The sequence below is a fragment of the Lycium ferocissimum genome, chromosome 4, assembly GCF_029784015.1.
Source record: "Lycium ferocissimum isolate CSIRO_LF1 chromosome 4, AGI_CSIRO_Lferr_CH_V1, whole genome shotgun sequence".
NCBI lineage: Eukaryota > Viridiplantae > Streptophyta > Magnoliopsida > Solanales > Solanaceae > Lycium > Lycium ferocissimum.
The window spans coordinates 50,478,318-50,497,944 of NC_081345.1; the positions used below are offsets into that span (position 1 = coordinate 50,478,318).

The 19,627-nt window shown below is 33.9% G+C and overlaps 2 protein-coding genes and 1 long non-coding RNA gene across 3 annotated transcripts in view; all 3 read left to right on the plus strand.

Moving 5' to 3' along the window:
• Positions 1-19,627, plus strand: part of LOC132053465 (tobamovirus multiplication protein 1-like) — a 51,816-nt gene that overhangs the window by 16,638 nt on the left and 15,551 nt on the right. The gene's annotated exons all lie outside the window — the stretch shown is intronic.
• On the plus strand, positions 4,749-9,001 carry LOC132054159 (uncharacterized). Its single transcript, XM_059446215.1, has 9 exons — positions 4,749-5,304; positions 5,972-6,760; positions 6,881-7,051; positions 7,152-7,184; positions 7,285-7,395; positions 7,478-7,679; positions 7,778-7,870; positions 7,995-8,101; positions 8,870-9,001. Exons 1-9 carry the CDS (start codon positions 4,969-4,971, stop codon positions 8,999-9,001), a joined length of 1,974 nt encoding a protein of 657 aa, XP_059302198.1. The 5' UTR covers positions 4,749-4,968.
• On the plus strand, positions 16,956-17,775 carry LOC132054834 (uncharacterized). Its single transcript, XR_009414375.1, has 2 exons — positions 16,956-17,092; positions 17,181-17,775. It is a non-coding gene; the product is annotated as an uncharacterized LOC132054834 (long non-coding RNA).

The window sequence follows — 19,627 nt, forward strand, 5'->3', positions numbered from 1 at the left end:
CATATCAACGTATTCCATAGAACAACCCATATGGTGTTCGCCCCCTATTTCCATCACATAGCCATTTTATAATGATTTTACAGCCCCTTCTCCGTAAATAAATCGATATTAACACAAATAGGAAGAGATTCATACCTTATTCTTGATAGAGCAGCAATATCTTCAATATTCACTTTGAATCCAAGCCAATTCCACCGCAAGACAATACTACAATCATAACTGCACGTTACCCGGACCACGATTAATACTCCGTCACTTGAAATTACTCGGAATCCTCACTTTTATGATGTATATTTACTCTCTCTTTGTTACTGAATTTTCTGGAATATTTGAGGGAATTTTAGTGCAGAAAAATGGGATTTTTGCCCCTTATATAGGTGCCAAAGTCGGCATCACCGTAGCACTGTAGCAGTTACTGTTCATCCGTGGAAATTATTTCGAGACCTAAAACTTTTATACACCGATTTCTTTATTTGCATACTTGGATATGTCCAAAACTCCATACGGTCTGTATAACTTATTCAACATCCCAAACTTAGCAAAACTTATTTTATTTTTTTCCGATTCGTTTAACCTCCAACCTTCGCGGCACTTACTTATCACTTGTTGAACATAACATAAACACTTATAACTTCAAACATAATCCTGTCCTTTGAGCTTATGTGACTTGAGCTTATGTGACTAACCTATGATGCAACTCAACGCACGAGAATACGGGATGTAACAAAAATAATCCCAGTATAAGTGGGATAAGAAGGGATATCCCATCTCTTGGGATGGGATGCATTTTATACCTTGTTTGGTACAAGGTATAAATTCTATCAAACATGGTACAAAAAATTAGTGCTGGGATATCCCAACTTATACCATGCACCAAACGACCCCTTAAGGGTTTAGGGTTCTAGATTACTTAAAGCAACTTCCACAAGATAAGAATTAAATCTAACCAGGAAAATCAGATTTTTACATTTAGGGTTTAGGGATCTAGATTACTTAGAGCAACTTCCACAAAATAGTAATTAAATCTAAACATGGAAATCAGATTAAGCACAGACACACGAATTAGGGTCCTAGAATACATAGAGCAATTTCTACAAGATATGAATTAAATCTAAACAGGATAATCAGATTTAAGCATAGGGTCATGATTTAGGATTTAGGATTCTAGATTACTTAAAGCAACTTATGACCAATCCAAGCAACTCGGCCATTGAGAGAAACCCCTAAAAGCTGATTTCGAAGCCGATCTTCTACTCTAATGAAATCACACAAATAACGAAACCATTCTGATTTCTCTCATTAAAATAGTTTCTCTCATTAAAATATTCTCTGAGAATATAATCATTACAGAGAGTTAGTGAATTATAGGTGTAAACAAATGACAAATCCTAGAGCAATGGATATTTCCTTTGGAGAAAAGGAATTTTAGGATGGTTTGGAATGAATGAGATTAGGATTTAGTTGTAAAAAGGTTTATAAATAGAATAGGATGACATATGAAAGGGTATCAAGGTGTCAGTAATTAAGTCCATGCCCGCTATTAATATTTGGATTTTCTCCTCTTGATATTATATCAGCTTCTAACCAGCATAAAGCCCAATGAATGAAAGGGAAATTTCATAAATATATAATTTGGTCACTTACATTGCAAAAATATAGTCCAAAACTTACATTGCAAAGCTTTAACCCATATACACTCATATACACCCATATACAATATTGTAACCCATATACCCCATATTTTCCCATATACAATATTATAACCCATATACAATATTATAACACATATACCCATATACACCCATATACAAAATCACTTTTAGGCTTTAGCAATTTGAGCAAAAGAAACAACAAATGTGAGTTATTAGAAAAAAATTGATCTCGAGAGAGTACTAAGGAAACATTGAAAATGCAAACACAAAACAAATACTCCAATCACAACGACATCGCAATATTATGAAATGTTAGCGAAATATGGAGAGAAAAAATTGAGAATTGAAACAATATAAATAAATATCTCACAACAACATAAAAGAAAAATTAACCAAAAAAAATGAGAGTGTGCCGTTTGCTTAGGTTCAGATCAAATCCACAATAACAACTATGAATGCATCAGAGAAGAAGGAGTGATTTTACCGGAGGGGGGAGGAGGATGGAGTGGGTTGAGAGAGGGGGGGGGGGTGCAGGAAGTGGGTCATTTATTGAAAGATTTAATGAGTTAATTTTAATAGCATTGATACCCTAGTTGACGTAGGGTGTAATCTTCTCATGAATGGGAATGAATCAAATCGCGTGTAGGGCCCATAGACCTAGAAACAAACGTTTTCAGCTCAAACGGGCCAACAATTTGCAGGTCTGGACCTCGAGCACAATTGAGGTGCCCCAAATGCGTTTGTTACTATTGCTAACAGATTACACGTGCCAAAGATTAGTTATAGGGAATTAATGATAAAGATTAGTTATAGGGAATTAATGATAATGGGAAATAGATTACTGACCATCACACCCTTAAGGATTGCACTCTTGATCACTTCCAAAAAAAAATCACGATCAATCGTACTAATTCTAATATGTTTGAGTAATAATACCACTACCACATTCAATAATGTTAACCTTTCTACTCTAGATGAACCTCTTCAGGACCAAGAGATTATTAAAGCTATTTTCTCTCTCAAGCCTCAAACATTTTTCACTCCTTTTTAATCAAATATATTGAAACGTTGTGGGAAAGTCTGTTAGGGAGTTATGTCACAACATTTTCACCACCCTCACTATTCCTCCCCAACCTTAACTGAACTTACTTATGTCTGATTCCTAAAATCCATAATGCAGGCCATCTAAAAAAGATTAGGTCGTGGTCTATGTAACACTATTTATAAAGTCATCATCGAAGTTAATCGTTAACCGCATCAAACCTTTTTTTAGATGGCTTAATAGGGCTTTATCAATTAGCTGGTTCTCTCAAGGGTGCAAGACCTAGTGATACTGTCGTCATCATCATCCAGGAGGTTATGAATTATCTAAGAAATTCAAATACAAAGGCTGGTATTAATCTTATGATTAAGATTGATCTTGAAAAGACTTTTGACAAGCTTGAATGGTCGTTCACCATATGGTGCCCATTTTTCTTTATATTTCCTTCTAAAATCACTAAATTCATTATGAGATGCATCCCTACTTCCACTATCTCTATTCTAGTGAATGGATCCGAAATTGATTTTTTCTCTCCAACGAGGGGCATTCGACAAGAAGACCTTATGTCACCCTACATTTTCATAATATGCATGGAGCTTCTCTCAATATACATCAATCACCAAGTTGATATTTGTCTATGAAATCCTATCAAAATCTGCCCTAATGGTTCAAGTTTTTCAAACTTGTTTTATGTTGATGACCTCACACATAGATGCCGATGACATCTATGTGGTTTAATAAATAGATGGAGATAGTTCAAGTAGGAAAAGGAAATAACTGATAGTTGGAGTGTGAAACTCGCGAAAAAGTGAGAATTGTGTGTGTTTTTGACCGTTAACTCTATATCTTATATATTTAAATCGATGTAAATATTTTTTATCAAGTGTTTCTAAAGAATATTTAACGTAAACATTTGATGCAAATAAATTTCAGCTATTGGTAATCGGATTTAGAGCCTGTTTGGATGGGCTTAAAAAAAGCAGCTTATAAGCTGCTTTAGATAAGCTAAGCCAAACAGGCCCAATTAATTTTTTGGGCTTATTTTAAGCACAAAATGACTTTAAGCTGGCCAGCCAAACACTCAAAAAAGTTGAAAATAGCTTATAAGCCAATCCAAACGGGCTCTTAGCCTAAGCCAGCTTACTAACATTTGACAACAAGAATACAATTTAAATAGGAATTTAAAATAGGGAAAATAACATAAACTACCAACTTAAGACTCTTTATCACAAAATATAACGATACTTTTCCTTATTTACGGAACATAACGACAATTTACGAAACATGACGGATTTGGGCTTTAGTACCGTACCACGTTTTGGGCTTTAGTACCGCACCACGATTTTGGGCTTTGGCAGTTCATCTTAGCCCAACTGTGAATGCAATTTTTCTCTTCCTCCTCTGCAATATTCCCTCTCTACTCTTAACCCACCATCTCATACAAATTTTCTCTCTCTCTCTCTCTCTCTCTCTCTCTCTCTCTCTACTGTGTTTGCAATGTTGATGTAAATGTGTGTGATTCTCCATTCCATTTTCCTCTGTTTCGTTCCATTTCACCATTAGTAAAGGTAATCTAGGGTTTACAATTCCTTTAGTTTTGATCATATATTGTTGTGGTAGTTTCAATCATATAGTTTCAATCATCTATTGTTGTGTTAGTTTCGAATATATATTGATGTGTTTCTATCTTCATTTCAATCAATTTCATCTTGTTCAGTCAATTTGGACGGTTTATTTAGGGTTTCTACTTTGTATTTAGTTTTTTTGTGTCGCATGTACGTGTGTGATTATCCATTCTATTTTGTGTGTTTCGTTCCATTTCATGATTAGTGTAATCTAGGGTTTACAATTCCGTTAGTTTCGATCATATATTGTTGTATTAGTTTCAATCATATAGTTTCAATCATCTATTGTTGTGTTAGTTTCGAATATATATTGATGTGTTTCTATCTTAAAAAAAATTTTCTATTTACGGTTTAAGGGTTTTCTCGGGTGTTTTGTGTGCGCATTGCAACTTAAATTGTTGTGATTCCGGTCTATTTTTTTTTGTGAAAATGAGTAAAAAAAATTCTATAAATTCTCCTATGTGCAAAAGCCCTAGATTTTTGGGGCCTCCAACAAGCCCGAAAGTAGGGCCAATTCCAAACTTCAATTTACTCACTCAAACCCCGGTAAAAAAAGGAGGAAGGGAAAAGCAAGATTCTGATGATAAAGGATTATTCCAAAACCCATTACAAAATGAAATTAGGACGAAAGTTCTAAACGATCCTTGTAATGTTGGTCCCACTTGTTGTTGAAATCAAATCAACCCCCCGGAATGATTCCAAAAGGAAGCGAAAAGAAACGTCAACTAGTAAGTCAAAAAAAGTCACTGACGACTCTGATTTCGAAGAAGAAACTGAGCATCCTGAAGCCAAAAAAAGTAAGGTTGAGAAAGGTGGTGCAGTAAAGAAGACGAAAGTCGAGAAAGGTGAAACATCAAAGAAGAAGAAAGTCAAGAAAGGTGAAACATCAAAGAGGAAGAAAGTCGAGATATGTGAAACATCAAAGAGGAAGAAAGTCGAGAAAGGTGAAACATCAAAGAGGAAGAAAAACAACCCGACAAAGAAGGTATAAAAAAGCATTTACACTTTAGTCTTTGAATATTTGGTTACTTGCATGTGTATGATTTGTGGTATAAAAAGGGTTTGATTGGTCTTTTTATATGCTTTTTTGAGTTCCGGAGGTGTATGGAATATGTATGTGAAGTAAAGTGGTCTAAACAATTGTTTAGCATTTTTGTGTGTGATTTCTCTTAAACAATTGTGTATAACTTTATTTCGAATTGGTAGTGTATGAAAAATGTAAGGAAAGTGTTCGAGTTGGTTTTTCAGTATTGAAAGAAGTGGCTAATGTCTAATTATTTGTTTTAGATTTAATTAAATTGGTGTATGATAAGTGTCTTTTTGTGGTCTTGCATTGACCCTTGTGCCTCATGATCAGCAATTCCCTTTTTGTGTTCTCTGTTCCTAAGTTATCAATTTATCTAGAGAACAAACACTGAATTCTAGATTTGGTGGTGTATGAAATATGTATGAAAAGTGGGCTGACTGTAAGATTTTTGAGTAAGATTTTTGAGTAACATGTTTAGTTATAAAATATGTCATTGGATTCTTGAGTTTTTAGGGTGTATAAAATATGTATGGACTTTGGTATATCTCATATTTAGATGATTTGACTCGCTTTATAGTTATGTATGCTTTCTTTTTTGTAACTATCTCTTATTTAATATATTCAGACACAGACTCATTGGTGTTCTTACACCAACGTGGAAGCCCCACTTGAAGTTAAGGACCGCCTTAACGACGCGCAATTGAAGCTGTTTAGGGAGTCCCCTTTTGGGTTATTTCTGGATTTGCCAAAGCTGAATGTTCAGCCACAGCTAATTCGAAGCCTGATGTATGCCGAGACAGAGCATGATAGGGATGATATGTTTATCATCAATTTGAATGGGAAAGAGCTTCGTTTCGGCATTAGAGAGTTTGCCATCGTGACTGGTTTAAAATGTGGCATGGACAGCGAATTTGTCTCGGACCCCGATTCCCCCAACAGACTGATGGATATGTACTTTAACGGACTAACCAAAGTGCCGAAAAATGATTTGATTGAGCTTTTTCAAGACAAAAAAAAGGAAATTGGGGATGCTGATGCTTTTAAGATAGCAATACTTTATTTTATCAACACATTCTTATTCTCAACTGAGAGTAATAAAGCATTTGTTCCCAAGTTACACTTTGACTTGGTTGAAAGCGGAGAATATATGAATTATCCATGGGGAAATGATTGCTTCAAAGCGCTGTTGTCTTCAATCAGTCACAAGTTGGCGAATGATCCAACCTACTATAGGTTTGAGGGTTTTCCCCTGGCCATTCAAGTATGGTTTTATGAATGCTGCTCGAAGGTAGATCCTACGGTTGCGACCCGTATTGGAAACCACTTCCCTCGTATTTTTAATTGGCGAACAACTTCGCAAAGAATCTACTTTGCCCATCTGAAGAAGGGGATGTTCAAAAAGTACAGCAATCAGGTAACAATACAAGCTAACTGGTCACATATGTTTTTCATACATTAATCATACACATTTCATACATTCTTTTTTTTATACATGCTAACTGGTCAGCTTATACATTTTTTTAAATGTTGGTAGCTGGTTTTTACCAACATTCTCCCAACAGATGAGGAGAAGGTAGCTATCAACTTTATGGAGTTTCCAGAAGAGACAGCGGTCAAAGATGTGTTAGAACCACAGGATCCCACACAGTCGAGTCCCTCTGTACGTGGTTCTGAATTTGATGCGTTGAAGAAGGAAGTTGCAAATGTAAGCATGTGTTTTCACTAATTGCATTCATATTTTTTTTTTTATGAAATAGTTGTATTTGTGGTTAAGACATTCATTAATGTTATTCTACATCTTTCAGGTCCGCAAAGATCTTAAATCATTTGAGAAAAAGGTTGACAAGTTTAATATAATTTTCAAAGTTCATAATTTTATTCTCATTGTAGTATATAGATTAGCTTAGGTTTCTTGTCATATTTTCCTTTTTATCCCAGGTCGGTGAACAGTTTGTTGACATGAAGGACTACATGGACAAGTCAATTATGAATTTACTTAAAGATCTAAAGTCCATGTTTGGCAGGCAAACTGAAACTCCTGAAGCTAAGGTTATTTATCAAAATTTTGAGTTAATGTCTTTTGTATTATCCCTTTCTATCTAAATGTGTTTATACATATCTTAATAAACAGAGGTCTGGCAGTGTTAAGGATGTTACAAAAGAACCAAATACAAGCAACAAGAAGGATGGACTTCAGCACAACCTATATTTTGATTTTGATGAACCGATAGGTGATTTTGACATTGGTGGGCAGGATGTAGGTGAGCAAATATCCAATCACATGGTAGTAGATGCATCTGCTTTGAAGAATGGGATTAATGCTTCTATTCCAGGTATAGTTTTCTCTATTTTTTACACATTTTCAGACCCATGTGAATGTATGCAAAATTTAGAAAAATAAGAAAACTTACGCCTTATGTGAAACATGAAGTTGGTGAGCAAGTTGGAGATGGTGAAGCATGTGATAAATATATAGTTGACCCAGAAGAATTGAAGAGTCATCCTATTGATACTCTGATTTCAGGTAATGAGACCACTCAGTTTTCATTTTTACTATATGTATTAAACACATATACATTTTACATGATAAGATCTTAAATGATTTGGTTAAGATTTTGATATGAAATTTAAATGTTCAAATTTTACAGAACATAATCTAGATGATGTGGTTGCTGGCATTGATAAGTTGGGTGCTTTGGGCAATTCTGCCACTAAGATCCCTACCCTTGATGATTTTGAAATGCCTCCGAGTCATGTTTGTCGAATATGCTTCATACCATTTAATAAGGAATATGATATTTGGCTCCAAGTAGATAGATCATTTTAAATGTATTAACGCTTTCAACATGGATTTTCATTATGTTATAATTAGTTGTCCTGTTTTTTATTGGTTTGGAAAAGTTCCTTCTTTAAGAAATAAACCTGACGTTGAACAAATTTAGAAGGACCAATATCTTATAAATGTGGCCACTCACTGGGGTATTTCTAATATGATAGCAAGAAGCTGCATTGCTACAATTTGTTTTTGGTGTAAAGAACATTGAATAGAAGAAGCTGAACAGTTAGTAGATCTTTTAGTCTTTGTAAGTAGTTTAGGCCGTTCTTAACAACTTTTTGGAGGTCTCCAAAATGTCCTAAGGCTAAGGAATACAACTTTACCAGCTTCGGGAAAAAAATAGCATGAAGGTTTCGATTTTTGTATAAAATGACTGAACCTCCTATATATCATATTAATTCTGTTGTTATACTCCTCATAGAGAACTATGAATCCAACATGAGTTGTTGATCAAAAACTTATAGGATATTCCTTATGACATTAATAATCTTTACAATTTCCTTTTAACACATTTTCTGGTCTCTTTGTTTTGATATAAGGAAGCATTTTGAAATCCTTCTTAGCTGGCCATCTTAGTTCTAGAAGAATTGAAGATTGAGCATAAGTATAGTTATATTGATAGCAAATCTATGTATAGTTATATTAATATATGAGTCCATTAAAATATAAAATTACTAACATGTGCAGCTCCTGTTGGAAGGGGATTCAGATTCTCGTATTAGAGTGGATGAAGCACTTGATCATTTGTATTTTACTGCTTCTATATATATTGGCATATTCTACTACTGTATTGCCTTGGTACTTTGCCTTGTGGTTTGAATTTGTGGATCTTTGTATGTGCCCAATGTTTACTCCGCTCAAAGTTCGTAAAAGAAGAAGAAGAAGAAGAAGAAAAACAAGAGAAACTGAAGATATATTATTAATTAGAAGAGATGTGACTACTTTTGAAGTAGTCTATTCGAGGGGTGTGCGTATTATGCACCTTTATAGTCTTTGCATCTTGACTTTGAGATGATTATTATTTCTCCTGGTACTGCCATTTTGGTAGGAAACTTGACCTTATATCCTTTTAAAGTTATTGGTTGGAAGTGAATGTGTTGTGTACACATGCAGTCTAGTTCTTTATATATGGTTCTTTTTTTTTCTTTTTTCTTTTTTTTTTTTTTTTTTCATTTTTGACAAAAAAAATGAAGACTACTTGCAAGATAATTAAGATTGGTTCTTGCCTAACTTGAAGTCTCTTTCTATATAATAATTGCATGACAACGGACAAGAGTTGGTAAATATTTATTCGTATCGGGTATCTATAATTAGTTAGGCATTGTAATTAATTTTAAAACTAACAAATTAAAGTAAAAATGCATATCACTTAACCATGATTAAGAGTAAAAAGTATATATGCCATACCTCTATTTTATATTCATTGGCTTGCTCTAAACCCCCGATAATCGATAATTTTTACTATAAACTTTAAATTAAAATCGATATTCAGGATGTGGAGGTAGATAACTAATAGTACTCGTCATATTACACATTTCACCTTATTTTGACAAAAATCAAGCTCATATACAATTATTATTAATTTAGCCAGGAGGCAAAAGTCAAGCTCATACACAATTATTATTAATTTAGCCAGGAGATCCATTCTCTGTCAAAGATATGATTTTTTCGAAATCAAAATCATATCTTAATTTCTACAATTCTAATTTTACACGCTTGCACCCAACAAGTGACTTAAAACTTTCTCACCTGTCAAACTTGTGAACTTTCTCTTGAACACCTGCTACATGTCGGTTCGATCCTAACATTTTTTTTAATAAAATCAATCAAGCTAGGTCATTCTTTTGGGCCACAAATCAAAAAATGAGAAACTAACTGAGCTTGGTTGTTAACAAATACCGTAAAATCCCCTTCCCATAAACCTTGTCCGTCAACTCCACTTCACGATGCTGATGATGACACCGCTTTCCCTCTCTTCAAATTCTTTTCATAGTAATTTTGAATTTAGATTTTTCTCTACTTCTCTTTCCTATTTTTACCTTCTCCCCCATTTTTAGCCGTAAATCACAATCTTCTCCGCAATTACAAAATCAAAGCTTCTTATTAGACCTCCTCTTTACATTTTTACGTTTGTGAAGCGTTGAAAGGAAATTTCAGAAATTCAAGGAAGAATCTTTTGAGAAGTTGGACAAAAATCAAGCTTGTATACAGTTATTTTTAATTTCACCAGGAGATCCATTCTCTGTCAAAGATATGATTTCAGAAATCAAAATCATGTCTTAATTTTTACAATTTGATTTTACACCGCTTGCACCCAACAAGTGTTTAGGACTTGAAACTTTGTCCAACAGGATAAGGAAGAAGAAAGTCTGCAATTGGACCTTTCGCTCTCAGTGGAGGGTTCAAAGGCCTGTTACCATGGGGCGGTAGCCTCTGCTTTCCTTCACTACTGACTGGATCTGATATTTTTTAACATAGGGTCGAATATGGAGATGTTTGAGCAAATCTTCAGCCTCGAACAACAGCATGGAGAGAACTAAAGTGAAAAAGAGTTTTAGTCCAAATCAAGAATGTGCTAAACATTTAACATGCTTTGTTCTTCATGAAGCTCAAATATGTAAATAGAAAGTAAATAGTAAACGTTGAAGAAGTGAGGGATACATAGAAAAGAAAAAAAAAAAGGATACCATAAAATTATTTTTACAAAAATCGACCAACGTCGTTCCATTTTTTTTCAAAAACTTTAAAAAAAAAAAATTAAGAAAATTGATTGTGCGGCTAGTAGTGAATGGATAATTACTTTTATGCTTAGGACGTCATTTATTTAGGCTTTTTAAATGGGTTTACTAAAAACTTTGTATCTTCCTTGTGTATGTTTCATATATTGTTACTTCTGATACTTGCTACAAAAGATGTCTTTTAGTTGCTGCAAATTAATGAGATTTATCATCAATCTCCAAAATAATTATACATAAAAGAGTGATTTAGAGATCCATACTTCCAAATTTATTCAAAAAAGAAGTATCATAAGTTTAAATGTGCAGTTATTTTGTTTCATTAACCTCTTTTTGAAGGTATATTGGCATGGGAACATATTAAAAAATTGAATGGTTTTGTTATGCTGAAAGATAGGAAACAAAGCCTAACGAGTACGATATATGCGTTTGACTCGGGTATGGGGCCCGGTTCACATTTAGGGTTTAGGGCTCTACAGTACTTGGATCAACTTCCACAAGATGAGAATTAAATCCATTTTTTTTTTGTGCGGAATGCCCTTCAAAGGCGCCGGTCTTTAATTTTTACCCCTCAAATTGGTGGTCTTTAATTTTTTCCCTTTGCTAAAAATCTCTTGGTTCCGGATTCGAACCCTCGTTTTGTCAAAAATTAAAAAAAAAATCACAAGATAAAGTTTGAATTCGCAAGTCAGAATTTTGCCTCAAACTCTACTTGATCAAGCAAAGTTTGAGGCAAACTCTACCCTAAGGTCAAGGTTTGCATTAAGGCAATTTTTTTTATTCAGCTGAAATTTTATAAAACTCTGCCTTAAGACCTAACTTTTATCCGATTAAGCCTAATTTTGCAATGAAACTCTGTCTTGTAATTTTTTTTTTTTAATTGAGCCGGGGTTTAAACCCAGGACCTTGAGGTATTAGTTGAAGGACAAAAATTAAAAACCAGCAATTTGAGAGACAAAAATTAAAGACCAGTGCCTTTGAAGGGCAATCGTGCAACTGACCCAATTAAATCTAACTAGGAAAACCAGATTTACGCATTCAGGGTTTAGGGCCCTAGATTACTTAGATAAACTTCCACAAAACAGAAATTAAATATACAAAAAAAAAAAAAAAAAAATTAAGCACAGAGTAATGAGAATCTAAGCAGGAAAATAAGAGTTAAGCATACAGTAATAATTTAGGGTTTAGGGTTCTAGATTACTTAAAGCAACTTCCACAAGATAAGAATTAAATCTAACCAGGAAAATCAGATTTTTACATTTAGGGTTTAGGGATTTAGATTACTTAGGGCAACTTCCACAAAATAGGAATTAAATCTAAACATGGAAATCAGATTAAGCACAGACACACGAATTAGGGTCCTAGAATACATAGAGCAATTTCTACAAGATATGAATTAAATCTAAACAGGATAATCAGATTTAAGCATAGGGTCAGGATTTAGGATTCTAGTCCTTGAGAAAATGGGAATATTTTCGAAGCTCTAAAAGCTGATTTCAGAGCCGATCTTCTACTCTAATGAAATCACACAAATAACGAAAATCATTTTGATTTCTCTCATTAAAATATTCTCTGAGAATATAATCATTACAGAGAGTTAGTGAATTATAGTGGAAACAAATGCCAAATCCTAGAGCAATGGATATTTCCTTTGGAGAAAAGGAATTTTAGGATGGTTTGGAATGAATGAGATTAGGATTTAGTTGTAAAAAGGTTTATAAATAGAATAGGATGACATATGAAAGGGTATCAAGGTGTCAGTAATTAAGTCCATGCCCGCTATTAATATTTGGATTTTCTCCTCTTGATATTATATCAGCTTCTAACCAGCATAAAGCCCAATGAATGAAAGGGAAATTTCATAAAATGTAAAATTTACTTGGCATAGGTTTCATTATTACCTATTTATGGAACATAACTAAACTTTTCAATAATTATACTTAGTAGCTAAAATATATCATATTTACTTCACATAGCTACCATGTTTTTACCACTCATCTGATAACTTCCCACTCCCCTAAATTTAAGCAAAAAAAAACGTGTCTCTCTCCTTCATCCTAAATAGACGCCATTATTCACCATATCCATTACTTTCATCCAATTTCAAATCGGCTTTTCAATTATTCAACTTCCTTTTATATCTCTAATTAACTACTCATTGATTTCTCTCACGTTTCAAATCTAATTCCCAAAATAAAGTAAGATTCTATACAGATTTTTATTTTTTACCGTGTATTTAACCTATATTTTGGGTTTTTTTTTTCGTTTGAATCGGGAATGCAAGTCTAAGTAAGTAACTATCAGTGTTTGTTCTTGGTTGTTTTTTCTTAGATTCAATTGGAATGACTAAGAAAGCTGCTACTCCGATGAGAAATACAGGTATAGAACCCGAATGTGCGATTCCTAATTTTTCTTTGGGAATTTCTCAACATGAAAGCTGCCATTGCGAGCTCTTATGCCGAGAATCGTTCAAAAAGAATTAATGATCCTAGGCGTTATAAGGAATATGTTGATTCGAAGAGTAAACAACAAGAAAAATTGAAAAATGTTTCTCAAATGGAGAAACAAAAGAAAAGAAATTTGGTGACAATGTTGTTAATGTTAAGGGCAAGAAAATTGCTAAAGCCAAACGTAATGTGGATGAGGATGATGATGAAGAGGTATATTTTTGTTGTATTTTCGGTATATTTAGTTCTTTTTTTTTTGTTCGATTATTACGGATCTATGAATTAAACAAATCTATATTTTGTGTGCATTTTAAGTATATTTTCTGTGTTTTTTTTTACACTTGTTTCTTCGATTATTTCGTGCGTATTTTTCTTCACCATAAGCTGTGATTTTTAAGATTTTTAAGTACATTCAGTTATTTTTGTGTATATTTTGTTGTGATTATTACGTTGATTTTTAAGATTTTTAAGTACATTCGGTTATTATTTTGTTGTGATTATTTTGTGTATATTTTTAAGTACATTTAGTCGATATATGTTAATCATACGTGTTTTTTGGCATGTTGTTTCAGGTATCTAAATTTTTGGTTACCAAGCACCCTGCTGTGGCACCATCTATGTGTAGATACACGAATGTTAATGTAATGCAAGATATTAGAGGCAAACTAACAGATCCACAGATGGATATGTTTAGGAATTCTTGTTTTGGTAAATATCTCAGAATGCAGCAATTGGATGTACAAGCACACATTTTTCGGTGCTTTATGGTCAAAGAACTTAGGGCGGTACATATAGGTGCTTTACATTTGAAATAAATGGTAAAGTTACGCGTTTTGGCCTTAGAGAATTTGCACCGATCACCGGGCTAGATTGTGTATCGATGAAAATGATTTTGTTTATGATAACTCAAAACCGAATAGGCTTATGGTGGAGTATTTTGGTAGAAATCGGAGAATCAATTGCTGTTAAAAGACACGAGCTTATTGAGTGTTTCAACAAGCGTATGCGGGATGATAAAGGGGATGACGCGAATAAGATGGCAATATTGTATTTCATAAATACGTGGGTACATTGTGGTGAGCCGAACTCAACAAACATACTAAGGATCCATTTTGATGTTGTAGAGGACGGGAGATATAATGAGTATCCTTGGGGTAAAGATTCGTTTAGAGAGTTGGTTGTAAGCATCGAGGCAGAAATATCTTTGGTTTTAAGAAATATTATAGGATTCATGGTTTGCGCTTGCTATGCAAGTATGGTTGTATGAATGTTGCTCAAAAGTCCCGTCCACCATTGCGGTTAAGACGGGAAATTTAATTCCTAGAATTTTGAGCGGCGGACTACGGAAGGAAAACCGAATTCAAGAAATTGATGGATGGCATGTTCGAGAGACGATAAAAATCCGGTAAAGCAGTCTTTTAACGGTTTTGTGTCTTTTACCATTTAACTTGTTTTAATATGTTTGTTTTACATGCTATATTTTGATTATATTTTGTCTATATTTATGAAATAAGTCATTTGTGATCAATATATTTTGACTATATTTTCCTCATATTTTTAGTATGTTACCAATGTAGATATATACGGTAATATAGTTTCTATATTTTGTTGTTCACAGTCCTGTAGATTTGAGGAAGTTGTGCCAACACCCCATGAGTTGGAAACTCTTAAATTGCCTCTTGTTGCACATGACATACCAGACGTCAAACATGGAGTTGATGGTGTACATGATCGATTTGGTAGACGATGATTACGATGATTTTAGTACCACACCACCGCATCGTCCGGTGGCAAACAAGAACAAAGGAGTGCAATTACGATTCCCCGCGAGGCAAGAAACGGACGCGGTTCCGGTTTTGTTCCTCCTTCCAGAAACAACCATCACGGAAGGAATGCGGGATAAAAGGGACAAGGAAACAAGATGCACCTACAAAGACCCCGAACGGATGAGTTTAATCGATAAGGGAAGAGATTCGGATTTTCAAGAAAGAAGTAGGCGTTTTGTTTTCAATATGTTTTTTTTACTTCATATTGCTTGTGTCAAGTAATTAACTATTCTAATTCTATTTTTTATCTTTCAAAAGCGTAGGTGTTTGACTACATGGATAACTACTTCAAAAAGTTGTTAGATGCAATAAAGGGCAATCAAACACCGGATAAGGTAAAAATCAACACTAAAAATGGAAATTATTTACTTTTTAAGTTATTTTGATATATTTATTGGAAGACTTTATATTTTCTTTTGGAAAATTTTAAAGGTCGGCGACACAATGTTAAAAGCGACTTACATAGTGATGGTGGGATTTATCAAGGCAATCAAAGTGGCGGTACAAAGTAAAGCTTTCAACCAAAGAGAATCAAGGTGGTGGTGCCACTTCCGCGCGAGAGGAGTCATCCAGTGGTACTCATTTTTTCTTTCACTTTTCTATATTTGCAGTATATTATTCAAAGTGAAAATATTGAATTTTTAGCTGTGTTTTGTATTACCTATAGTGTATTTACATATATAGTTTTCACATGGTGATTTGTTAGTAGTGTCCTTTTTGATGTATCTATTTGTGCTATTTTTGTTATGATTGTGTTTATATATACTAGCAGTGCTATATTTGTTTTGGATTGATATTTTAATATTAGTTTTTCATATATGTTGTGGCTGTATTTTAATTGTATTTTGATTATTATGTTCACTGTTACTTATTCTGGTTTCTGTTTACTATATTTCAGACATATTTACCATATATTTTCTCTATATTTAACTGAAACTTTTAACTTTTAAAGCAGTACTATATATGTGTATATGTGTATCTGTTTTGCTGATGCCTTTAAATTCATTTGAACCATGTTTTTATTGTTTTAGGTTGAGGGAGTTGGGTTGCCAATTAATGATCCGGTTTCTGTTGTTGATGTGGATAAAGAAACCGGAGTTAAAAGTGATGCACAAACGAGATGGAGTGCCCATAACACCAATCCATTTAAATTTTGATGTAAATCTTGAAATGTGGCTTTTAAGTACCGAAATGTCGTTTTGATAAGCAATAATTGACAAACACCGGTCTTTTTTTCTTGTTTTTTATTTCGGGAATCTCGGCAAATCGGCGATATGGAGAATGCTAATCTTTGAATTTACCGCGTCGGAGGAAATGGTAGAGGACTTGCTAATCAAGCGCCCTTTAGCATGTGTTATTCCTCTCGGTCCTCCTCCAGTACTACGCGATGATCAAACTGATTTGTCAAGTTTAAGGACTCCTCAGAATGTGGACAATAACCCGGTAACCATGTCTCAGTGGATGATTCCTAATTCTCAGATACCAATCCAACTTGGAGTACAACCAACAATGGGACAAAGTTCAACTAATGAAACGAACAACAAGTTGGAGTACAACCGATAGTTGGCCCACGGTTCAAGTGATGGCTGGACAACAAGTTCCGTACAACCAAATGCGGGCCAAAGCTCAAGTGGTGAGACTGCACAGCTTTCAGACTCTGAAAAACAAATCATTGTCCATCCGAGTCTTTTTGCCGAGAAAGGAAACCAAGCAAATATAACTTTGTCCCTTATTGTCCCAATTTTAGCTCAGTGGGTTCTTCGCCAAAAATATCAGTCCTTGCATTTATCAGAAAAAACACCCATTTGTTGACCACCCTATAAATGCCCCGTTAGATACTTCGTTTCTTCAAGAATATCAAAAGTGGCTTGAGAAGGATCTATTGAAATCGCATGACAAAAGGTACTTATTGTCACAACTTGTTTTTTTATTTTACCGAATTCAATTATCAATAAACTTAACGTATGTTCTTTCCATTGTTGATATACAGGAAGCCAAATGAAAATCATTACAGAAAGAACAAGGAAGGACTCGATCTTGCGGATGCCGAACTTCGGTTTCATTTAGGCGTTACAGCCGTAGCCGTAGCCGACAAAAACTGGTTCTACTTGTTATCTATGGATGGGCAACTTTGGACTGATGAGGTTTTGATATCTTTCTGCTTGTTATCTAATTTTTTTATGTTTTATAATAGAATTACAATGTGATGTATCTAGAGTATATTTTTTACAATATTTGACATATATTGTAAAAAATATATTTCAGGCATATTTACCATATATTTTCTCTATATTTAACTGAAACTTTTAACTTTTAAAGCAGTACTATATATGTGTATATGTGTATCTGTTTTGCTGATGCCTTTAAATTCATTTGAACCATGTTTTTATTGTTTTAGGTTGAGGGAGTAGGTTGAGGTACTTATTGTCACAACTTGTATTTATAGAATATTGTCATCATTATACTTGCACTATATTTAATATACAGACATTAATTTACTAGTTCAGCACAGTACTGTCCAGGTATACAGAATTGTATTTTTACTATATATAAGAGTATATTGCACTATATTTACTATATATACAGCAATATTTGTTTTGAACATAGTGTTGATTATAGTCACTGAATTGATGTTTTTACAGCATATTGATGTTATTTTCTACTACCTACGCAAGAAGGGGAAGTATCACAATAACAGCAACTATAGATTCACCACTGCCAGTTGTATTTTTCACACTTTAGTTCTTTGAAATTTACAAATCTTGGGAAAACCCGATTCATCCACATGTGTTGCCGGTAAGGAAGATGAGCGTGTGAGTACATTAACGGGCACGAGTGCTGTTGGCTAATGTACCATGGTATACTGTTGACAACGTACTAATTCCTGTCAACATAAAAGAGGAAAATCACTGGATTTTGGTTGTGATATCATTCACTGACAGGTCTGCTCTCATCCAATGAAAAGATCATTCATTTTTCTACAAATTTTATATGTTTGTTTTTTTCTTATATTTTCTTTTTACAAACAGGTCCATCTACGTATACAACTCATACCGAGCTGCAGGGCATGATGCTGTCGTTAGAGTCGGAGTGAAAATGTTGGCTACTCTAGTGACACACAGTCTACAAATGACTGATTTCTATGAGAAGAAGGCGGATATAGATTTTGCCACACATCCTTCTTACGAGAAATAGAGAACAAACCGACAACTTTGACATTGTGAATGTAGACAATCTCCCAACAAGCTCCATCTAGCATGTAAGAATCTCTTCCAATAAAAAACACAATAAATACATCTTTTTTTTCGTGGTTTTTTGATAAGTAAATTTTTTGATCATTTTTGTTCCAGGGATTGTGGTGTGTATGTGGCCGCCTTCGCTGAATACTTGAGCTCAAGTGTAGTCATCCCAACCGAATTCGATGCAAAGTTACTCCGTATGAGATACGACGCCCTTTTATGCGACTATGCATGGGATAAGTCAAACAACAATGCGTCAAGTGATAACGAGCGACCTCCAAGACCAATTAGACCGGCAGTTGATTACGATGCGGTTGATAAAGAGGATCTTGATTAGGCCACCAATTCATTTGTGTTTTTGATTTTCATGTTAAACAATAGCATAGTTGGTTGCGACTTTTGTTCTTTGTTTTTTCATTTTGGACATATTGTTTCATGTGCAGCAATCTTTTTTAGGATGATTAATATTGAACACCACCTTATGGTTTCTTTCAAGTATGTTATCTTTTCAATGCATAAATTCCATTTTTCATTATCTGTGAAATGTATTCATTTAACAAAGTAGTATATATAACCATTTAAATACAGTCGATATATACAGAAAATATAACTCAGATATATTCCATAAGATCATTTTTAAAATTACAGTTTGTTACAAAATTTAAAATTTCAACTAAATACACTTCAAATATATGTAAAATATATATCAAATATAGTTAACAGTAAGAATAAGTATTATCTACCGAGATCATACAAAATACAACTAAAATATAGCCAAAATATATACGAAATACAACTATTAAATCATAAATCCAAAACAAAAGGTCTAATCGGTTAACATAGAGTAGACTTTCCAAATACCATTTAACCACCAATATAGCATTACATTGAAAAACATCGGATGTTCAACGATGTGAAATACAATCATACTAGAACAATATGAATTCAAGATGAATTCATTTTTTATTTTTAACTCGAAATTTAAAGTAGAATTGTCTTAACAAATAAAATCAAAATGGACTTATTTATTCTTCTTATTGAGCGGCGGATTATCACACGAACGCCTATTATGACCAAGACGTCCACATTTACCGCACAATTTACTGCGTTTACCAATCATCAACTCCTCGTAATGGCTTGTCCCTCTTCTTTTTTGGCCTCCCGGGTGTCTCTTATAGATCGGTGGCATAACAACTTC

What these genes read in the sequence shown, in the direction of transcription:
- LOC132054159 (XM_059446215.1), top strand. Translation starts at nt 4,969, where the DNA reads ATGTTGGTCCCACTTGTTGTTGAAATCAAATCAACCCCCCGGAATGAT. An exon ending in TCAAAAAGTACAGCAATCAG is followed by an intron (nt 6,761 to 6,880) that starts GTAACAATACAA and finishes AAATGTTGGTAG; the next exon opens with CTGGTTTTTACCAACATTCT. An exon ending in TATTGATACTCTGATTTCAG is followed by an intron (nt 7,871 to 7,994) that starts GTAATGAGACCA and finishes CAAATTTTACAG; the next exon opens with AACATAATCTAGATGATGTG.